General features: G+C 43.6%; 1 protein-coding gene across 3 annotated transcripts in view; it reads right to left on the reverse strand.

Moving 5' to 3' along the window:
- Positions 1-22834, reverse strand: part of LOC119011453 (laminin subunit alpha-3-like) — a 59094-nt gene that overhangs the window by 11278 nt on the left and 24982 nt on the right. For 2 of the 3 annotated variants that reach the window (XM_037084590.1, XM_037084592.1), the window contains exons 15-56: positions 22352-22486; positions 22068-22120; positions 21506-21605; positions 20527-20579; positions 20302-20407; positions 19771-19870; positions 19515-19671; positions 19127-19274; positions 18490-18632; positions 18240-18343; positions 17412-17568; positions 16985-17148; positions 16754-16862; positions 16583-16680; positions 15333-15531; positions 15082-15208; positions 14652-14800; positions 13889-14004; positions 13426-13637; positions 13131-13335; positions 12364-12508; positions 12090-12230; positions 11606-11767; positions 10497-10598; positions 10334-10417; positions 8683-8913; positions 5016-5129; positions 4300-4418; positions 4127-4207; positions 3933-4033; positions 3462-3515; positions 3205-3356; positions 2615-2725; positions 2405-2516; positions 2073-2240; positions 1760-1956; positions 1465-1581; positions 1045-1199; positions 771-912; positions 501-600; positions 300-416; positions 40-210 (exon numbers count right to left, since the gene is read on the reverse strand). In XM_037084590.1, coding sequence (XP_036940485.1) covers positions 40-210; positions 300-416; positions 501-600; positions 771-912; positions 1045-1199; positions 1465-1581; positions 1760-1956; positions 2073-2240; positions 2405-2516; positions 2615-2725; positions 3205-3356; positions 3462-3515; positions 3933-4033; positions 4127-4207; positions 4300-4418; positions 5016-5129; positions 8683-8913; positions 10334-10417; positions 10497-10598; positions 11606-11767; positions 12090-12230; positions 12364-12508; positions 13131-13335; positions 13426-13637; positions 13889-14004; positions 14652-14800; positions 15082-15208; positions 15333-15531; positions 16583-16680; positions 16754-16862; positions 16985-17148; positions 17412-17568; positions 18240-18343; positions 18490-18632; positions 19127-19274; positions 19515-19671; positions 19771-19870; positions 20302-20407; positions 20527-20579; positions 21506-21605; positions 22068-22120; positions 22352-22486 — 5511 coding nt within the window. Of the gene's footprint in view, positions 1-39; positions 211-299; positions 417-500; positions 601-770; positions 913-1044; positions 1200-1464; positions 1582-1759; positions 1957-2072; positions 2241-2404; positions 2517-2614; positions 2726-3204; positions 3357-3461; positions 3516-3932; positions 4034-4126; positions 4208-4299; positions 4419-5015; positions 5130-8682; positions 8914-10333; positions 10418-10496; positions 10599-11605; positions 11768-12089; positions 12231-12363; positions 12509-13130; positions 13336-13425; positions 13638-13888; positions 14005-14651; positions 14801-15081; positions 15209-15332; positions 15532-16582; positions 16681-16753; positions 16863-16984; positions 17149-17411; positions 17569-18239; positions 18344-18489; positions 18633-18819; positions 18959-19126; positions 19275-19514; positions 19672-19770; positions 19871-20301; positions 20408-20526; positions 20580-21505; positions 21606-22067; positions 22121-22351; positions 22487-22834 lie in introns of all 3 variants that reach the window. The other variant, XM_037084591.1, reaches the window with a different exon arrangement.

Consider the following 22834-nt stretch of genomic DNA (forward strand, 5'->3'; position numbering starts at 1 on the left):
AAGCCTGATACGCCTCAAGACATTTGTTCAAAAACTCACCTGTCCGGTCCACATCATCCAACACACCGCCCAGGCTGGAGTCCCCAGGAGTGACTTTGATCTTGTCGAGTTCACTTCTGATGTCATTCAGCCTGTCCATAGTGTCTCTGGCTGTGCCATTGGCTGCAGCTGCCTTCCTCTTGGCCTCATCGATCATGTTAGCGATGTCATCTGACACGGAGAAAAACAAATATGAACTCCGGCAATCGACTGAGAGACAGCTGAACCGTCATGCTCATCCTATGAGGGACCAGTCCTACCTCTCTTGACGTCATTTAATTGGTTCTGTACGTCGAGCAGGTCTTTCTGAAGAGCTGTCTTCTTCTTGTCAGCGTTCTTCAGGCGCTTCGTCAGGTCAGTGAGGTCTCTTCCAGCAGCTATCAAAGAGCATCAAGAATTAGTGATTTAGTGGGCTTTTGGATTATTTTGAAAACATGAGTTTAACAGTGGGGCCAAATTACCTTGAAGGTCTTTATCTGCATCCTTTGCATTCTGCAGCAGGTCTTCACTAGTCTCTTTCACGTCTTTTGCTCTTTCTGTCAGCTTCTGTTTTTTTACATTCTAAAAAAAGAAGAAACTACTTGGTTAACACATTTCTTTCTATATATATATATATATATATATATATATATATATATATATATATATATATATATATATATATATATATATATACATACACATATACATATAGAGTATTTCATGTTGCTGGCATTGAGTCCAGGGCTTACGTTCAAGGCACTGTCTGCTGCCTTTTTGGCCTCATTAGCTGCAGCCTCAGCAGCGTTGATTACGTCTGTGATGTTCTTGTAGGCATCGATAGCGTCTTTGGCGTTACGCACCTCAGGACGTCCACTTGCGTTCTTAACAGTGCTGCAATACGCGAAAAGGAGAGAAAATAAAACCCAAGACACATGGACAAAATCTGTACAAAAGTTTTGAGTAGCACTGAACAATCACATTGGACCTCAGGTTGTAATGAGATTGTGTGCATAAAAGACCTACTTCTCAAGTTCCTCTGCCAGCTTGTTGAGGTTCTTAGCGTGTTCCTCAGCAGCCTCCACAATGTTCTCCTGAGCTGCTGCCTTGGAAATCTCATTCACCTTCTTGGTCAAGTCAGTCTTGGCACCATCCAGCTGTGCTGCCAGCTTTTCGTATTCCTATAGCGGAGAAGGGCAGGTATATCAAATTCACCTATAGAAGCAGGAAATGCCATTTACCTTACCTCAGGGCACGATCAGCAACAAAAAAAAAACCTGATCGTTATCTGAGTAGACGGCATGTCAGGATCCGCCTCATCTCTGGTGCGGGACCAGAGATGATGCCGCTTATGATATGTTATGTGTGTAAAAATGCTTGGGCTCATGCTTGTACAGAGAATAATTTGAGGTCAAGAACATGCAGGTGGCAGTTTGTCACGCGTACCATTTTGCTGTTGGTGAGCATATTCACCAAGTCCTCTGTCTTCCGCAGCTCATCCTCTGCCATGGCTATTTGGTCCTCGACTCTCGACCGCTCCTCTGTCAGTTTTTTGATATCTTTCTGTAAGAGGCAAACGAGTCAATTAAGATCACAGGACGCTGTTTACCTCGTTTATATAAACCCACAGTAAAATCTAATGTGCACATATGACCCTCGTCACCATTTCTTTCCTCACTAACCATTAACCGACAAGCCCACATTGTTGCTCATGAATCAGTAACTGTTTGAGAGCTGGTACCTGCAGATTTTCCAGCGTCTGAGCATTGAGTCCATTCTGGTTGTTGGCCTTTTTCACCAAGTTTGTCGCGTTTTTCAGAGCCTCTTCCAGGTCCTTCAGCTTGTCCTCGAAACCCTCCAGAAGGCCCCGGATCCTCTCTGCCGCAGCCTCATTCTGGTCACACTGCTTACTCACATTGGCCTTGATGTAGTCAAGCACTAGAAGATAGAATAGAATGGAACAGGTGAATAGAAATGTTATTGACCGGTAACTTTTTTCTCCAATCAACATCGGGGATGATCAGGCTTTGGAGGAATTCACTGAAGCATCTTACGTTTCTTGGCCTCGTCTCTTTCTTTCTCAGCAGCCGTCTTCTGAGGGGTGAAGTTCCTGTCCTCCATCTCCTGCACCATGCGCTCAGCATCTTTGAGCAGCGATTCCATGTTTTCGGTGGGCACCTTGATACCGCTGCCGTCTGCATCGTTCAGTTGTTTCAGCAGATCTTCAATCACACGACAACGAACTTTCAGTCAAACAAGTATTTCAGCTGCGACAGTCAGTGACATCATACACTGACTCATTTTTATACACACAAACAAAGGGTAAGGTCAGAGGTTAAGAGACTTTAAGACAGTGTTGTGGTGCTGAATTGAGGTTTCGCTTCACCTTGGATTTTCTTGAGTAGGGCTCGAATCTCCAAGTCCAGGTCTTTAGCCTTCTTGTGGGTCTTTTCAACAGCTTCCACTGCTTTGTCAGCCTCACTAGCCCGTTTATCTGCCTAAAAAAGGAATACATACGGAGAATGCACATTTACACCCCCATTATTACATGCTGATATTCTCTTCAAATGCTGAGGCCTTGTCTCGGGTACTCTACCTTGTCTTTGAGGGTGCTGATGTCATCTGATAGATTGATCGTGTCCTCTTCCAGCTGGCTGACTCTGGACTTTTCGTCATTGATGGCGGAGCTGAATTTGTTGACGAGATTCTGCGAATAAAAGGCAGTGGCAGAAATGTAAATGAAGCTGCACGAAGTCAAATACGGATGCTGTAGGTGGAGTGTCAGGAGCTTGATTCTTTTTTCAGATGGCGCCTTTGGAATTACTCGTGTCTCGTGTGATGCACACTCAAATGAAGTGGATGTAACAGCTGAGATTATAAGAGAATGAGAAACGACGGCTCGGAGCGGCAAACGCTGGCACGCGGCGGTGTGGTCCCTAACTCATGTCGACACACAGGCTGTGGGGCATAATTCACTTATCAGATTGCTTATCAGCAGGAATCTCAAGCGTTTAAACAAGCACACACCCGTCCTGTGCCAAACTGTTTGTGTGTGGCAAGCAGATGTACAAAGTGCAAAATAGAAGGAAAAAAAAAAATCAAACAATCTCGTTGTGCCTATGGTCATTGCAGTTTGCATCGCGATTTGGCATCATTTCTTGACTTTCGTGTCCTCACTGAATTTACCTTGGTGTCCGTCACGGCCTTTTCCAGATCCCTCAGCCTTTCCTGGGAGGAGGAGCTGGCAGAAGCGTTGTCCAGTTTAGCCTTGATCCTGTGCAGCTCATCATCCAGCTTCTCCAGATCCTTTAGTAAAGTCTGGGCACAGCTGTCACACTCTGGAATATTACAAGAGACGGCTGGATTAGCAAAGGATCATGTTCAATGTATTGCAGACTACATGTCACAGTGTCAGGCCTCAGTCCTTTTTTTTATCAATTCACCTTGGCAGCTCTCATCAGTGTTTGTGTCTCCAGGCTCCAGTGTGTTTTTGCAAACTGGAAAAAAAGAACATTGTCCAATATTAGCATGGTCCAACAGCCAAACTAATGGACTAATATGTACATGCCACAAGATGGCAGTAGCTACTTTTCAAGGGCAGTATGGTAACCTTGTTTTGTACATCACATTCCTGTGAATGCTTCACGATAAAAGCCTTGATAAGATATGAAGGATATCTGTCTATGCCGAGGGCTTTTAATCAGAAATTGATACAGGTGTTGAGTTTGTATTACCAGAGTAAAGCAGTAACTTTAGCAGCGGCTAAAAAAAATGAGTTTAATTATACTTATCGAAGTCTCTAATACAAGCCTGCCTCAAACAAAGCCCTACCATAGTAAAGGATCTGGTTATCATTTGAGGAATTACAGTAATTTAACAGTGGATTAATGAATTGTTCAGTCAAGAAATCTAACCTCCGGTCTTGGGATCACAGCTGTTTCCATTGCCATTGCAATTACAGGGCCGACAACGTCCTCCTGGCACCAGCGGATCACCATAGTAACCAGGAGCACAGCTGTGGGAAAGAGAAATCAGACAGATTGTCAAAATAGCAATAAAACAACATTATTCTGAAGTACAGCTTTTGTGTACCATTCAACTGACTCACCTCTCACACTTTTCTCCGGTATAGCCCGCCTTGCAGATACACTGGAAGTCTCCGAAGACCTCTCTGCAACCTATCGCAAAACTGCACATAGATAGCGGGATCAAGATTTAACTCCTGGCGTGCACTTTTTGATTTTATCATGTCGAAGCTGTTTGGAGGTGTTCTGTTCCTACCTGTTCGTGGACACGCTGAATGGGCACGGGCAAACTCTGCATGTCCTCTGGGCCGCGTTTCCGTAATAACCTTCTTTGCAGCGTTCGCATCTGTCCCCAGCTGTGTTGTACTTACAGTTCTGGAAAAGACGTGATGTACTCTTTAAAGCAATTGTAAACAATATGTGAAGACTGAAGGGGAGCGTCTAACTGTCCGCTCACTGCAGCCAGCCTTTTCACACACCAATGTACCAGCTCGAGCAGTCTTTCATTGCACTGAAGCAGGAATGAAAACATCTGGGGGTAAAAAAAAAACTGGAGACATCTCCCTGCCAATCACACAGAGCAAGTTTGTTCAGCCCGCTAGTGTCCATTCAGCTTTGAGCTGCCAGGGTGTGTACTCATGAATGCATCGCACACACAGGCACAGTCCTGAGTGTCTTGCATAACAGTAACACAAGGGAGACGGCGGAGATTTTTGTAAGGGCGCATCATCCTATCAAGGAAAATAATGAGCCATAACAAAAGAACAGGGACCCATATCAAGATATGCTTTTGATATGGTGACATGACAAACACAAAGTGTAGCCTGGAGGTAAGAGGTCTAGACTCTGACTAAACTGCGGCTCACAGCTGGGATGAGGAAATCACTCGTTGTTTTAGGTGTGTCAGGGTATCTAACTGCTCTAACCTGTGGTCACGATGCTGTTAATAAGGGGAAAGGAGTTATTTCTTACCAAGCACCTCCCTGTCCTGTCCTCACACTCAGCAGACAGGCCGTTGCACTCGCAGGGCACACAGCGGCCCAGGAAAGGCCCGCTGTTGTCTCGGTAGAATCCAGGAGCACATTTCTGGAAAAGACAAAAACAGAAATATGAAGAAAAAGAAACTTTTTTCCTTTGATTTTTGTTGTTTGTTTGTGTATTTGTTTGACTGTATGTTTCCTCCTATTTTGATTTCTGGTTCTTTATATGTACTGCAAAGAAAAAATTCCCCACCAAAAAATAAAGAAAAATACCAAAAAACATTTGAACTCCTTTCTGTTGTTGTTTGTTCATCTTCATGTTTTGTTTTATCTTCTTTCTCTTTCCTAAAACATTGTCTTCTGTTTCTGTGTATATGGCAGATACCCCTTTGATGTTATGAAAAAAAAAACATTTAAAAAACATATACATTAAAATAAAACACGTTAAAGTTTAACTCGTACACCCAGATGTACCACTTAATATCTAAAAACCCTTTAAAGCAATGTATAAAAAGAAATGATGATACTACTTTGATTATACAATGTCACGGACGGAAATTACAACTGAGAAACATTTTAGAGATTAAAGGTTTTTGGCTTAACCAGTGAAGTAAAAACCTAAAACAATAATAATAAAATAAGATTGTTCATCATAATAATGTAAAAATCCTATCAATTGTTAAAAGGCATTCCTGCTTCTGATTTTCCCCGTTAATACACTAAAGCAGCAATAACTTTGATCTGTTACAACTTTTTAGCTCACACAATTTAAACGCAATAGTCTATTCTATTTGGTATTCCTGTGGTAATCTGGTTCTGGACTTTTTACTATTTACCTCCTTTTTCAGCACATTGAGTGATATAATTCAACAATTAATTACTATAGCAGACATATTTATAAACTGTAAACACAAAATTTGTTTTATTTTAGCTAAAAAAAAAAAATAAATAAAAAAAGCAGAGGGATAATAAGAAGCTTTTTTTTTACCTAGACAGGACCTCATTATGGTCATTAAGTGCACAGCAGTAAAATTGACCTGAATTGAGTGTCTAACATTAACAATTAACAGTGAAGGGCTGAAACGTGCCCTTTGCTTTCAGATAACAGTCTGACAAGCCACACCTGAGGCGCTGAAAAGTGTTTCCTACAGCTAGAGTGAAGCAACATCCTCTTAAGAACAGGATCCTCACAGACTTTTACCTGAATCTGAGAACTGGCACCACTGTCATCTAAAGAGGGGAACTGAACTGTCTGTCCTCTGTCCTGCACTGAGGGGTAGCGCAGCTCCTGGGTACCCTCATCGTTCACTGACGGATACTCTATCCTCTGAGTTCCCTGGTCATTAGGCGAAGGGTATTGGACCCTCTGAATCCATCTGTCATGGTGCCTGGCGTGGCGGGTTCGCTCCTGTCTGGTGTAGGGCCTGTGGCCGGCGAGGCAAAGTCCAATCAAAGTCCAACATATCAGGGTCTGTAACGAAACCCCCGTGTGTCTCCGTCTATCCATATGCGTTTCTAACATTCCTGACGTTTAGTCTGTGTGAAATAACGCTCCACTCTGCCCTGCCTCGGCCTCTTAAACACACGCTCACGCTCACGGAGAGGACACGCCCCGTCACCCACCTGAGTCAGCCTTGCAGATCAGCAGTGAGTGTATGCAGGCGCGCAAGCACACACATGCATGTTCGCTGTCTCACCTTTCCTCGCCGCCCACCCCCCGCACACACACACACACACACACACAACCAAAATAACTTGAGACACACAGGAAATCCACTATTTATCATTTGTGAATAGAGAAAAGGGAAATCACAATAGTGTAAATACTGCCTTGTTTGCTTAAATCTGCAGCGAGTGGTGATAAAGAACTCTATTTGGCAAATCAAATGAAACTATAACAGTGTGTTTATATTCAGTCATATTATCTGTGTAGGTGTGTGTGATGTTGTTTTTGTTTGTATATGTCTAATGTAGGGATGGAATGTAACTAAGTACCGTATCTGAGTACAACTTTGAGGCCCTTTTACTTTACTTGAGAACTTATAATTTCATGCTACCCTATACTTTCACTCCACTTCATTTTTAGGCAAACGCTACATTTATTTGATTACTTTTGTAACTAGTCACTTTGCAGATGACATGCTGCGTCAGAGCCAACGCAGCACATTTTTTATGTGTGCTTTTAAAACTCAAGTACATGTCACATCAGAAACTTCATGACTTTTACTCAAGTATTAATTCAAATGGGTGACTTTCACTTCCACCAAAATAATATTTTAACAGCATGACTTAACTTTTACACTTTTGGGTTCTTTCTTTTCTCTTTAAGAATGATATGATACATCTCAAATTAAAAAATATCATTGTTAAAAAACAAATCCAAATATCAAACGCTGTATGTGCATATATGGTCTATAACTGTGTTGGTGCAAGCGTATGTGACTAGTAGGAAAGTCAGACTTCCTCAGACAACAAACTCACTCCTGAATCACGCTCCCCAAACACACAACAGACACAACTGGGTGTGTCATTTGTCCTCACAGACACACGCGCACACTCCACCTGCACTCAGGTAACAACACTCAGGTTTATGAGTAACAGTGTGTTGCCAGCTGCCACACCCCACTTGTTAAGGCGAGGCGCCTTGTCATACCGCCTCGGGCTGCGTATAATCAAGCTTCCTTTAAAACCACTCCCCGTCTGACGATTGCTGACGGACACACAGACAGATAACCACAGCTATGGCAACAGACATCACTGGAAAAAAAAAACACATTTTAAAGTTTTTATTGAAAATACGGTATCTCTCCACTAATAAATGATCCGTAAAAAGAGGAACGCCCCTCAAAGCAAGTGGTTGCTCTGTTCTCAATTTATTCAGCGCTGCGTCAATCATGTGTACACAATTCAGATCTGAGAAGAGCAAACATGCTCAGTCCAGCCAGCAACATTCCCAGGATGAAAAAAAAAAAAAAATTGAGTAAAGCTTTTCCTTAGCAACTACATCACGGTTGTTTGCACGATGAGCTGTAGCCATGCCAGTGATTATAGCTGTATAATCACTAATATTATGTCTGCGTGATTGTGCAACATATCCCGGCCCCGGGGCTACACAATCTAGCTGCGTAGCTCTCCGGCTGGTATTTTCCAGTACATTCCACCCAAAGCTCCCTCTCATGATGAATTTTTCCTCTAGGAATAGGGTGCGGTACTTTATTCAGGCGTGTCAGGACACCCTAAAAATACGAGGAGGAGCTTCTTGAAGATGACAAGAGGCTTTGCTCCACCCTGCTCATAATTTCTCCAAACCGCTCCCCACCCTGTAACCATGTTTTTGATGAGTTCATCGTCACACCTGCGCAGATTTCAGACATGAAAAAATATGGGGGGTTTTGTGATTATGTCAATACCGATGTTAGCTGGATTCATTCCAAGATTTGTCCACGCCTAAGACATGAATATCTGAGAGCTAAGCCTTCAGTGATGTTACACTTATTTGAGCTTCTTTTAACCACATCTGCTTGTAACCAATCAAGTTTAATAAAGACTATTATTTGATTTAAAAAACATCACAAATTGTGAAGGTGAATAATCACTGAATCATAAAAAGTCAACAGCAGCAGTGTTGAGGGATATCTGATTGCATTCGAACTCCTCACCTCACAGGAGTCCCCGGTGTACTGAGGGGGGCAGGAGCAGTCCTCCACGGTGTTTCCAGGGCCGCCCGTCCCTGTGTTGGTCGCCCCCTCCAGGCCCACCTCCCCTAAGCTCAGTCTCTGGCTCTGAGTGAAGTACAAGCCTCGGATCCTCAGGCCGACCAGACCGGCCAGGACCATCATCAGTTCCTCTCTGGAGACGGGCCTGTTGGTGACAGCATGGCGCCAGTTTCCCTGCAGATAACAGATACATAAGGTCCTGTGTTATGCTCATTTTCAGGGTTCATACTTATATTTTGGGTGTCTCTCAAAAAAATGTGCTTTACTGGAAAACATAATATTTTCATTGTACTGCCCATTGCTGCAGCACCTCTATTCACCCCCTGTCTGATAAAAAGTTTTAGTGCCTGTCTCTTTAAAGGCTGCCCTCCCGACAAGCCCAGCCTGCTCTGATTGGTCAGCTCCTACCGACCTGAGCATCATGCACCTGTATCGGCTCTGTCTTGTTTATTTTTGTTTTGTTTTTATACTTTCACAGTATTTACATATAATCTAAACCTGCTTATATATCATTTAGACCTGCTTATATATCATCTTAATGTGCTATATAACAGAAAATAACTACAACTAATACCACTTTGACTTGAACTTGGAATTCACAGTTCCTTTACGACATTCACAGCTCTTCACTCACCCCACTTTCAGGTCAAAATCTACTTCACACAGACATATCTTATCATCTAATAAACAGCTTGTGCAGGAATCAACTTGTTGGTCTGAACGACCTCCTAACTCATAAGGCTCCAAGAACAAAGAAATCCTCAGTCTGTGTTCATCCCCTCTCATATCATGTGGTAGATCTGAAATCAATACGTAGTGACACCTTGATTAAAAAATTCTGCACATTCATTTTGGCTTCATTTCTCAATAAAAACAACCAGCAAGCTTATACTCTGGAAATACTCACCCTCTGTCTGATAACAAGTTTTAGTGCCTGTCTCTTTAAAGGCTGCCCTCCCGACAAGCCCAGCCTGCTCTGATTGGTCAGCTCTTACCTACCTGAGCAGGAACCTTCCATCATGCACCTGCATCGGCTCTGTCTGTTTTTTGTTTTTATACTTTCACAGTATTCATATATCATCTACACCTGCTCATATATCATCTTGACTTGCTCTGTACTAAATTAAAAAACATGGAAAAAAGACCAGTATCTGTCCAGCTGTTCAACGTGTGGATATTTCAACAACAATGAACTCAACTTTCTTTAAACTTAGTATAGTTAATAATGTTCCTCTGTGGATGAAGCCTGAAGGCTTTGACGACTCAAAAATTTCACTTATACCCAAAAATAACTACAACTAATACCAGTTTGACTTGAACTTGGAATTCACAGTTCCTTTACGACATTCACAGCTCTTCACTCACCCCACTTTCAGGTCAAAATCTACTTCACGCAAACATATCTTATCATCTAATAAACAGCTCATGCAGGAATCAACTTGTTCGTCTGAACGACCTCATAACTGATAAGGCTCCAAGAACAAAGAAATCCTCAGTCTGTGTTTATCCCCTCACATATCATGTGGTAGATTTGAAATCAATCCATAGTGACACCTTGATTAAAGTCAAGCAGAGGAACTGGTGTTTGCTTTACCTCCAGCAGCTGGACTCGGCCCTGATACAGCCTGTCTGGAAGTGGGACTTGTGAAGCCATGTGGATCAGAGTCATATCCTGACCCTAGGGGGATACAATGAGTTAGATTAAAAAAACTGTGTTTCTGACAATTAAAAAATATATGACTAGTAGCAGTACGCACAGTCAGCACAACATCGGGTCTTCTGTCCATCAGAGTCATCCCCTCACTGGGAATCCCAAAGGATTTGGACTGGTAGGTGAGGAAACCACCGTAAGATGAAACCTAAAACATGGAGGAAAAGCAGAAATACCTGTTAACTTACCCTGAGAGGACTTCAGAGCAACTTATGTCACTATTTCACAATATCGAGGTACAAATTATGGCCGTCATTTTTATCAGTTATTATAGTGTAGCATTTTACCTATCTAACCAATTACGAAGATTTTAGGGACCTTGCAACAGTTCTAAAAATGAACCCATAACTGCAAAAGACTTGGAAAAGATAAGGCCAAAAACCCAGTTCAACTGAAAGATCTGAGCCAATGTTTTCAGAAGTGAAAACACGTCCCAAAGGTGTGACGAGAAGTTGAACCCAGATCCCCCCATATCTTTACGCAATGTGTATTGTGTATTTACACAATAATTCAGAATTGACAACTAACAGTAGCACAATAACACAAACTAACTAAACGATTGAGGCAGCAGTAACCAGCAACACTGGTGTTCTGTGTGTTCTGTAAAATTACTGTTGAGATTATCAGGACCAACTCCCAAACTAGTTTGTACTAATCATTAGAGACCCTAAAATATGTTTAAACTAAAATTAAAAAAATTAAAAAGAAATAGGTCAAACTATTGATTTAAATGAGAAGGTAGATTTTTGCCTCTTTAGATCTCAACAACTGTAAATCAGTGAGTTAAACAGGGAGTGTGGACAAAGCTATGACACTGAACAAAAATAAGCCAAGAAATCTAGCAGCAATCTAGGAACTGAGGGAACCTGACCAAGAAACATAATGCCAACAAGGAAACATTAAGATATGGAACAATTGAGGATACAAAAAATATACAACAAATATATGTACAAGTATAATAAAGGTAAATAAGCCAAGAAAATACAGATTTTTCTTGAAATTCTGCACTTTTATTTTGGCTTTATTTCTCAATAAAAACAACCATTAAGCTTTTACTCTGGAAATACTGTGTGTGCTTCCATATTTAAACATTTGCATTAATATCTATTGACAGTTTCTTGCATTCATGATGTTGTCTCCCCTTCTTGGACTCACCCTGTCTCCCAGGTAGGACGATGGTGCCACCCAGTGTAGAGTCTGGACTGTGGGAGAAAGCTCCTGGATGTCTGCCACCACTGTGTTACTGGCTGTGTTCAGCACTGAGGTAACCTCCTCCTTGTCGGGGCTTTCCAAACGCCAGGACTGCATGTCAACAAACTTAAAATGGAGGATAAATGGGGGGGTTTCATTAGAAAAGCTATCTTAAAAACTGGACAGTGTCACAACTCACAGCTTATATGTGGCTCCACTGGCTTACAACTTATAAACATAGACATAAACCCTTGAAAACAGCTTCATTTCATTGGACAACAGAGGCGACTGTGTGTTAACAATCAGCTGTTTTCCTGAACAACACGGTCAGCTTCATTTAACAAATGATGTTATTCATCATTTAGCTGTTAACAGCCAGAAAAGCTTTGCAGGCATAACATTTCCAAAGGCATTCACAGACGAGCACGGGCACGAAAAGCAAACACACCTTCCCCCTGCGCTTGCTGGAGCTCTGACACTGGTCAGTCGCCCCGAAGCAGAAGCAGCTGGTACAGCCGTGAGGGTTGGAGGGGTCAAAATAGAAGGAACCCTCCCGACAGGTATCGCACCTGACACCAGCAACGTTTCTCTACAAAACATGGCAGCAGCACCAGAGAGAGAGAGAGGAAGAGAGAGCGAGAGTCAGAGAAAGAGAAGACCAAACAAACAGTAATGTGTAAGAGGGAGTTTTGAACCCGCAAAGGTGATGAAACGGGACTCACCTTGCAGAGACATCGGCCTGTGTCTGGGTGGCACACGCCAGGTGTGACACCGCCTTGGTTACAGTTGCAAGGTACGCAGTCAGGGAAGCGATAATAACCTGGAGCACAGCGATCACACTGCCGGCCCCCGATCCTAGGCTTACAGCTACATAAGAAATAAAAAAGCATATTGTTTCAAATAAGGAACAAACAAACATTTAAATGGACAACTGTAAGACATTACATCACACATTACGGTGCTTTATGCTGCTATTTTCTTCACGCAGTCTGCTGCTTCTTTATTTACAGAGACATCAACTGAGTGCTGGAGCTGATTTCTGAGACTAAAATCAAGACTTGGCAGAAAAGACAGGCTATATCAACGTGACTGGGCTGTGGACTAATCCCCTCGTCAATCACTTTAAGTGGTTTGGAGTTATGTTTCAGTTTTACCGTTAAGGCTTTTTTTTTTTTTTCCATTACTCAAAAATCAGAGAGCATGAAGAGACAGAAAGTTCAGACAAAGTTGTCAAACCATTGGCTGGTTTTTGCTTCTTAAATGTAAAGACTTGCTGCTTTTCTTTGTCATCATGACAGTAAATGAAGAGTTTTGGACTGCTGGTTGGACTAATGAAGCAACATGAAGACGTCACATGGGGCTCAGGGAAACCGTAATGAGCAGTAATCAGCAGAGGAAACTTAAAAACCATTGTTAGTTGCAGCATTACCACATACAGTGTTATTCTAACCTCCAAGTCTGCAGCCTTGTCGATCAGCTTTGCACTGACCTGCACTGTCCGGTGACGCGATCACAGTCGGGCCCTGCGTCGGTTTTGATGCCGTTTGGAGAGCATCCGCAGCCCTCGCAGCCCAGCAGAGGGTGATAGCTGAACGTCTGAGTCTGACACACCTCGCAGCTTGGTTTGACCGTCTGAGGAGGGCAGATGCAGCGTCCCGTCACCTCGTCACACAGTCGGCGGCCGCACTCACACGCTGCAGAGAGGGCGAGAGAGAGGGGAGATGTCATTCAGACAAATGAACTAACAAGACGTAAGAGAGTGGGGAGCCGTCGCTTTCACTCACGCCTGCAGTAGGGGAAGCCGTAATATCCCGTGGCACACTTTGTGCACTGCCGTCCAATGACGTGCTGCTTGCAGGGACACTGTCCTCCAACCGGATCACAGGTGGCCCCTGTGGAGCCGGACTTGTCGCAGTTGCAAGGGAGAGCCCCGTCATTATGGGCAGCCGCAAGAGAGCGGGCTGAGTCTCTGCAGAACTGGGAAGAAGCTCTGGGACTGAAGAGGCAGAAAAATAAATAAAATGTTCTTTCAGATGCAGATGTGGTTTTTTTCTCCATTACCACAGCTAGAGGGCAGCATATGCACAAATTTCCACTGTTCTTTTATTATTGTGAGGCACTGATGGCTAAATCAACCACAACATCGTGGTACCACAGAGAGAAGAGGGAACAGCTCAAACAAAAATCCAGCAACATGTGATTACCTCCTAAAAATGTCAGTTCAAAGTGGACACGGTGGACACCTACTCAATATAGAAGCCTTCTCCTCTGCATTGTTGAATGAAATCTGCAGATTTATCCAGCGGCTTCTCTTTCAGGAGATCTGGAGTGTAGCTGTTATCAGGAACCAGCAAGATATAATCCTATACAAAAGATACAAACCGTAACAAACGATCAAACGATGTTTTGTGCACAAAACATATTTATCAGTAGGATAGAGAGAGCGATAAACAGATTGACTGAGGATTTGAGGTGTTTTAGCCACATTGTGCTGCTTGACTTTATCTTGGAGAAGGAAAAAAATAAAGTAGGTGAACAACAGGCAAGCAAAGCCCGACCTGCCCCCGCCTCACAGAGGTTGGAAGCCTTTATAAAGCTGAGTGGGGCTGCCAGGTAGAATACAGGCCCTTCATTGTTGTTTTTCGGGTATATGGCATAACACTGAGGAGAGAGGACCTCAGCATGCCAAGAACTGAACCTGAACAACTCCAGTACAAAAGAAAAACAAAGACTCCTCAAACCAGCAGACTTATGTCTTAACAATTTCTTCATTTTGTTTCTATTTTTCTGTGATTTAACTCTCATATAATTAAATACATTTATTCAAACTTATCTAGAGATGTCCTAATACCATTTTTTCCTTCCTGATACTGATTTTGATGCCTGAATTTGCCTATCGGCCGATACAGAGTATCAATCCAATACCAGTGATCTTAAAAACAGCTGCCGATTACTGCCAACCTCCAAAGGTTTTTTTGTGTGTGTTAATAACCCTAAACACATCACTGACCAGAGTAAGCGTCTTCCTCGGTGGCACGATCACAGAGATGGTGGGCGGCTGCCAAGAATTCTGGTCAAAGTCGAGGGCAATGCGCCTGTCGGCGATCACAACCTCCCTGCAGCCTGACACCGCGGGGCAGAAGGATGCGTTTATCGAACCTGCAAGAGATGTTAAAGGAGTTGAAGTTGAGGAGGGAAAGAAGAAGTGAGACACAAGCATGTGGCACAATAATCCATCCCTCCATTACAGCCATATAGGGAAGTTTGTCCAAGGCCTTTGATCATCTTGTCATGAGCTCCAGGAGTTAATCTGCTCTTAAGGAGGAATCAGTCTTTTTCTCACTGCCTGAGCAACCTCACTTATGTCCAAGAGGAGCCAGTCAACTCTTTAATCTACTTCATATGACAGGAGTAAGCCTGCCACGCCCTCCCACACTTACCCTTCCACTCACGCCCTGCGTTCACTCGGACCTCCACGGGGAAGGAGGGATGCTCAGGCTGGTGATAATGGACCACAACCACATTCCTGCCCGTGAGGGGCTCCCTGGGTGTGAAAGTGATCTCCGTCTGGGAAAAAAATGAAGGCGTGTCAAAATGTCAGTCATGGTGAAATTGTAATTAATGTCAGAGCAGATGTTGCTCAATGACACACTTTAAGTTCAGAGCAGCTCAAAGTATTCAAGGTTTTTACCTGAGGGAATTTTAGCAGCACCCCATCACTCTGAGGTTCACGGACTGGGAACTGGCCGGTCTGTCGTCTCCGTCTCCAGTCCTCATTCTCTCCTCGCTGGAGAGAGGCAGCTGGCGCCGAAGATAGCTGCCCATCGCGGTCGGCGTACAAAATCCAGGCTGAGGTTGGCTTGTCGAATTGCCTCAGAATGCAGTGTCGACTGAAAACGTTAAAGAGCAACAAGACGTTGTTACTCAAAGCCTGTTGATAGTGTTTGAGATGATTGCCAAGCACTGTTGTGGCAGAACAATGTGAGCTGTTAGGAGAGGGGTCAGCGGCCAGTCAGAGACCGCGACAAATGAAAAGACCTTAATCTCCAATAATCCTTTTTTTAAACCTTGAAATCCTCTGGTTATCACACTCTCTCTCATCGATGTACAGAAATCCTGACATCACACACTAAATATACACACACTTCTGAGGAACGCTTTAGCTTTACAGGCTAACAGGCTGCATGAGCTCCGTCTTCACTCCAGTATTTGGACAATCTTATCCCACACCTCCTGGTCAAATGTTCTTTTCTATTTAAATTCCAGATTGGTGCACAATCGTGTACCATTGTTCATACTGATTCCTACATTTAAGCTCTACCTTTAGGAAGATCTTAAAGGTGCAATATGTAGCTATTGGCCACCTGTCAAAGTCGTGCTCAAAATGAACAAGAGGCAGCATGTTACCAGAGCACCTGCTAACCGGTACTGTCGCTGCTGTCAGCTAGTTAGCTCAGTTAGCTGTGAAGGGAAGTGTTAGCATTTACCAGGACGGGCTATATTTTCACATTGCATCTTTAAATACTCTCTAAATATGGAAGCAGAGGCTTTGAGGTTGATTTCTATTTCTCTGTTTACATGTTTTTCCCTTTTGGGAAGCTTTTTCTTCACTATCCGAGGTAAATTACTCAGTGACAGTTGACAGGTTTAAATACAGTTCACATGTATCTGTAACATCTAACGAGGTCATTAGCTGGGGAGTGAGAGTAAATCGAGTGTGACAAGAGATAAGCTTTGACCCAAAGTTCAGCCTAAGGTGAACAACTTTTCCCAGCTGGAGGAATGCCATCACACCTGCAAAACAGATGTTTGTCTCCATACTCCAACACAACAACACAGCATGTAGTTCTTGTCAGGAAGAATTGTCTCCTTAACTGCAGCTTACATTCAAAATCAGCTTGTATTAAAAGCATGCAATGAGGTTCATTCAAGGTGAAGCACCTGTCTTCAGTGAAGCGGCCGTGAGTGGAGACACAGAGCACCTTGGGGTCTACGTACTCGATGGAAAACTCCTCTGCCGGAACCGAGTACACTTTATACTACAGAGAGAAACAAATGCATTACAAATTGCACGCTGCTGTTTGGAAGCCATTGTGGAAACATTTCCCTCACCAGCAGGAATGACGCAGTGGAAGCTTGCAGGAGGACGTCGGTCTTGTGAGAAAGCTGCAGCACTGATACGTGATTGCTGCTGTCCACCGCAACGCTCCGGCACAAAAAGCTGCGAGCGTTGAGACACACAACAGCTGAGAAAAGAGATTCTACAACTTTTTAACAGTAAAAACATAAATCAAGTAAATAAAGATGTTTTTGTGATGCTCAAGCGGCAGATACAAGACTCACCTGTAGGCGCAACTGTAAATGTTAGCCCTGGCTTGGATCTGTCCGCCTGACTGGCCACTGAGGAGTATGTTGACATTCTGCACAGTGTCGACCTCGCTGGCGTACTCCAGGACAAGAACATACGGGCCAGGACGGGGAACGCGTAGACTCAGTTGGAGCTGCGACTACACAACACAGATCATACATTTTATTTTGATGAAAGGACAAACATGTTAAGGGAAGTGGAAAGCAATCAGTATAAGATTATAAAACTATGTTCAAGTGTTGTTGTTCGGAAGCCAAAAGCTCAATCTCATGCCTTTAATCTGGACTTTGAAACAGCTGTTAAGAGCCTTCCCAAGGAACTCGGCCTGTTTTACAGCTTTGTGTTCAACGGGTTCATCCTTTAAAGGTGAAACCAGCTCTATATCCAGGTCATCTTCTCTACCTGTCTGCCATTGATGGCGGCCATCTCAGGGTGATCTGGGGTGAGGCGCCGCACACGAGCCTGCCTCCTCTTGCGTCCGTTGCGGTTGGAGAGTTTTCCTTGCGAGCCCAGTGCAGAGCTGAAGCCGTCCATGGCCACATGCTTGTACAACAAGCAGCTGAGACAGAGACAACACAGGCAGAGTGAGCAAGAATGTTGAGAGGTTCATGGTCATTAGGGCTGCAACAGACATTACATTTTATTATCTAATATATCTTTTTTTTTACTATAATTTTCTTGTAAAACAGTAGAATGGAGCATCTGGAAATCTTTCTTTGTAAGGTCATGTTGCACAAACTGCCTCCATCTGAGTTCTCTCCTGACGCCTAAATATATCAGCTGCAAGTTTCAGTCAAGTACACAAATTTTGGTGATTGTGCTTTCAAAATCTTTGCACCTATATCTTGATGTGATAGAGACACCTTATCATTGGATAAGAATGACAGATTATAAAGTACAATTAGGGACTATTTGACCACTGAATGGAAAAAATTACTGGATCTGCTTCTCCATCATGATCAGAACCCAAAGTTCATGGGATCTATTCTAGGCTGAGATTCATCCTCCATCCAAATTTCTTGTTCCGTCCGTCCCATTAATCCGTCAAACATGTTATTACGGACGTTCATAGGATCATGTTAGATCTAGTCAAGGCAAAAGCTGCATAGAACTGGGAAACTTGAGCAGTGAGTGAAAAATAAAGTCAGTGCACCCTCAGTATGTCATGCATGAGTGAAATAGAAACTTTAAAAAAACGCCTTAAAAAACAAAGAAAACCTAAAGATTTACTTTGTGTCCCTGTTTGCAGAGGGTAAGTATGTGCAGGGCTGGGTGATCTTTTCCTGCAGCAGAGGTGCTTCGTAGTAATCCCGCGGCAGCAGCACTAAATAGTCCTGGAGAGTGAGAGCGACAAAATGAACTTTAGAGTACAATCTGTTACACATTTGCTATTTATTTCGAATAAACAGATATAAAAATATTACACCAGAAGACTTTAATTGTCGTCCTTTTCATTTCTTAGTTTCCCTCATAAACTCACCAACAGAACCCCCTCCGCCTGTATGTGAATGATCCACTTCCCAGGGGTCAGTGCGAAGGGCTCAGCGAAGCCCTCTCCTGGGACAGTGAGGAAGGACGGGGAGGGACTCTCGGGGAATATTACTTCCTTGCTCTGATCTGACCCTGCCGAGCAGCAAAAATGTTACACACTCACAGCTGAGGGCACGGAAAAACAAATGACGAGCGGGACATCATCAGCAAGCGGTCACACACGTCACACGCTAGCTTACGTGTAAATGTCACAAATGTCTTCAATGATGAGTTAGAGTCGATTGAATGATATGGACGTGAATGTCAGAGGCAGCCTCACCTGCAGCGCCTCTGTTATTGGCAGCCTTGATGCTACCTGTCACACTGGTGCCGCTCGGGTTAGAGAACCGCAGAACCACACGGAACAAGTGCTGCCTCCCATCTTTTGGGTCAACATGCACTGTTACTCTGACCTCACTCTGCAGGGACGAGAGTGACACACAGCTGACTACAGGTTTGAGTGGACGATGAGGGTTATGATGTTTAGAAGTCACGTCGGGCGGGCATGTGAGCGGGTTAATCGACAGACAGCAGGCAGAGGTGAGGAAAGGAAGGCAAAGCCGAGGGAAGGCAGGCCCGTCACTTACAGTCGCAGCATGACTGAGAGCCAGCTTCGTCCGCCACCAAGATCCTCGCTCTCACTCGTGCTCTCCCCTTGTGTTTGGGGGTGCAGTAGCGCATTACAATATGGAAAGGGCCAGGAAAGCCGAGGGTAAGCGTTAGGATCACCTCCGGCTGAAGAGAGAAAGTGTTATAGTAGTTCTACAAGGGCTGGTGTCCACATTCACACATCATGTGCTTCAAGCAGAGACATCAGTGCAGAGGGAAAAGCAAAAAACAATCACGGTGGCATCAGAATAGACTGAAAAGAAAGCTATAGAAAGTTTTTTAGAGGTCCAGTTCCCCAGCCGTACTGTGATTTATTCAAATTGTTGCACCATATACATCAAGGTCCTGACGTGAATGTGTACTGACCTGTGCAGGAGACATTACAGCATAACCTCTCCAGCTGAAATCTGGGAACTCTCGGGGGTCGTAACCGAAGCGCACTGGTCTGGCGTTTGGTGTGGTGCCATCCTCAATCTCAAACTTCAGTTGGTGGAGAGTGGGAAAAAAGTAGCTTGGTGCTGGCCTGACAAGACACATGAACATTTTGATTGAAATAAAAAATGTACTGAAGGTCAACAATCATTGTGGAGAACCTTGGAAAATGATTCTGAAGACATCTTACTCAGTGCACCGACGTCCGACTACATTCTCCCGACATCGACACTGTCCCGACATCTCATCGCACGCCATGTCAACAGCGCCGCCGACATCACACTGACAGCCTGTCAGACGGAGCAAAAGTCAGGAGTTTTACGGCGGCATAATTTACAGCTGGAGGTTCATGTCTCATGAATACATGATTTCGATCCATGTTGTAAAATGAATAAAATACCTTACTTTTTAAGGAGAATTAACATCAATTTCAAGTTTGTAGATCTAGATTTTATGGCTACATGCATCATTTTAATGATTACATGAAATAATAGACAGAAAATAATTTAATTCAACGTATTTTATGCCATTGTTTGTAAACAATACAACACCACCGTAGCAAGATATCATTGTGTACATTTCATTTTGCCGTTCTGCAGGAGTTGGACTGTTTGTTTGTTTTTTCCCCGCTCCATCCACAAGTTGATGACCATCTAAAGCCATGTGAGTACGGAGTAAGTGAGATGTGACATGAGAGGTTTAGTTGAGGAGGATGTCTCACCTTTACAACCAAAATACTGCTTCTTCTGCAGCAGGAAGTATCCGTCCTTACAGGTGTCACACGCGTCTCCACATGCGTTGGGCTTACAGTGACACTGTCCGCTTTTCTAAACACACAGACAACAAGGAGAGCGTGAGTCGGAAAATAAATGCAACAAAAGCCTGTACTGTCCGATCTGAATCACAGTTTGATTAATAGATGTGTATCGGCCGGTGAAATTCTCACCTGTTCACACTCTCCAACACCACTCAGGGTCCCCTTCACGTCACACTGACACTCTGGTATGAGAGAGAGTGGAGAGGTTGTGGAAGTATGAAGGAGGATCTACGGTGAATAGACTCTGATTACAGGATTTTGTCACTTTCATGGGTGAAACGCAGCAGCACAAAAACCCCGCAATCTTCAGACATCTGCACATCAAAGGTCCAGAGGAGATTTACTGCCACGGCTCGCTTTCAACCCCCGTGGAAAAAAAACAAGACAAAACTTCCCCTTAATGTCCGGCCACAGCCAGCCCAGAGGAATTCTTAGGATATCAGAAGCTCTTTTTTTCCCTCCTTCTTGTGTCTTCGGGCAGCGTGGTAGTGACAACATTCTTGCTCAAGAGCAGAACTGTAACATTAGACAGGTATCTGGACAAAGCCTGACGCTGTTCTCTCACTGGCTGAGATAATGGGGGCTGACTTATTTTTCTCATATTAGGTATTTCCAGTGGATTAGGACAGAGTTATTTACTGTGGGGGCTTGGAGAAGGGACGAAGTAGTCCAGAGTTATTGTTTTTTATGTGCCACTGGGTTCTCATTACTGCAGAGTCACAGCATGAAATCTCAATGGTTGACTTGCAGCTCCATGCTCAGAGCAGTTAACAGGAATTTGCCTGTATTTACGTGTTATTCCTCAGCTCCCCGCTGAGGGACAGGAAGGCAGATCTGGCCTCGCTGACAGCGGTATGTTGACATATCCTCTGGGTAAGAAGGGCCAAGCCTCGTATCAGTGCCTTGTCAGATTGCTACTGGTGATTTAATACCAGTGGAACAAAAATGGGGTCAGTGATCAGAACTAATACCTCCTGGGATGAAAAATGAGACCGGAGGACTTTTGGTTGACAGGAGATCAACAAGTGAAACTATTTCTTAAACCTTTATCCAGTCAACAACAATAGGTTCCATTCATTTTTTTTTTTTTTTTTCAGATTCTTCTTACCTATACAACCACGAAGGTTGTTTGTAGCCAGGTTCCAGTAGAGAGGTTTGCACCTGTCACACAGGGTTCCCTCCACGTTTGGTAGGCAGCGGCAGGAGCCCTGAAACAAAAGATAAGGAATCAAAAGGATTGTTGAGACTGCTAGCTACTGTTCAAAGCCAAGTCGTACGTGTTCACAATCAGAGAGATGGAGATCAGCCACAAGCTGTTGCATATTCTACTACAGTGTCAGTTTTCATTCTCTCAGGCATAGGATATGTTCTAAAACAGAGGTGAAAAAAGGCCTTCCAGAGACTCATTGTTGTTTTTCTTCCTCCTCAAAATGAAAGGAAGTCTCTTTTCCTTTGCTTTTAATTGCATTTACATTTCTGAGGAAAAAACACAAGACGTCTTGGCAACGTGCAGCTGTGTTATCAGTTATTTGAGGTAATGTAAATCCACACCCAGAGCGCTGGATTTAGACTGTAACCCTGTGACCACTTCTGTTATCAAGGCTAATAAAAACATGATCAAGGTGGAGCGCTGGTCGACGGGGAGCTGAGGTTTATTGAGAGTGACGTACCGTTTGAGGATCAGCAACCTCGGTTCCTGCTGGGTTACACACACTGATGGGGGCTGGAAGCAAAAAATGGGGAACAAAAACAGAGGGAAAAATATGAATATGTCAGATTATATATATATACTGTATATTGTATATATAAACCTTATACACTGGGAGTAATATTTGACCAGGATTATCTACATTTTGACTCAAGCAGTGGAGTTGTGTACTTCGACCATTGATTATTGGTCTCACTGCTGCAACATGACTTCATTTCTGAGTCTGATGGTTCCTGGTGTGTTTACCTGAGCACTGGGGAAACCTGAGTCCAGAGGCACAGCGGTCACACTGCTGGCCCACCACCCCGGGCAGACACAGGCACTGACCCGACACTGGGTTGCATATGTTGCTATATGAGCCTTCCTGTGAACAATGGCAGCCTGCGGACAGGAAACAACAAAAAATGTGAGCCTGCAGAGTCGTCATCAATAAGGTTACATGAGTCTGACATGAAAATGGTTTTGACAGCTTCTGTTTTATTTCCAGAATCAGAATTTCCTTCAGTGATTCCCAGTTGTCTATTCTTGGGAATATGATTCCATAAAAGGAAGAGGTCCATATATATCTCATGCTCCAGCAGAAATGTTGTAAATAAATCGATGTGACCAAGAACAAAAGGTTTTAAACATGCTGTGGGAGAATGAGGCTGCTTGCTCCACAGAGTCATGAGAAGAGGCCACAGCGAGCCCAGTGAACTTTTTTTTTTTTTCTGTCAGCACTCAGATCAC

The sequence above is a fragment of the Acanthopagrus latus genome, chromosome 21 (assembly GCF_904848185.1).
Source record: "Acanthopagrus latus isolate v.2019 chromosome 21, fAcaLat1.1, whole genome shotgun sequence".
Lineage (NCBI taxonomy): Eukaryota > Metazoa > Chordata > Actinopteri > Spariformes > Sparidae > Acanthopagrus > Acanthopagrus latus.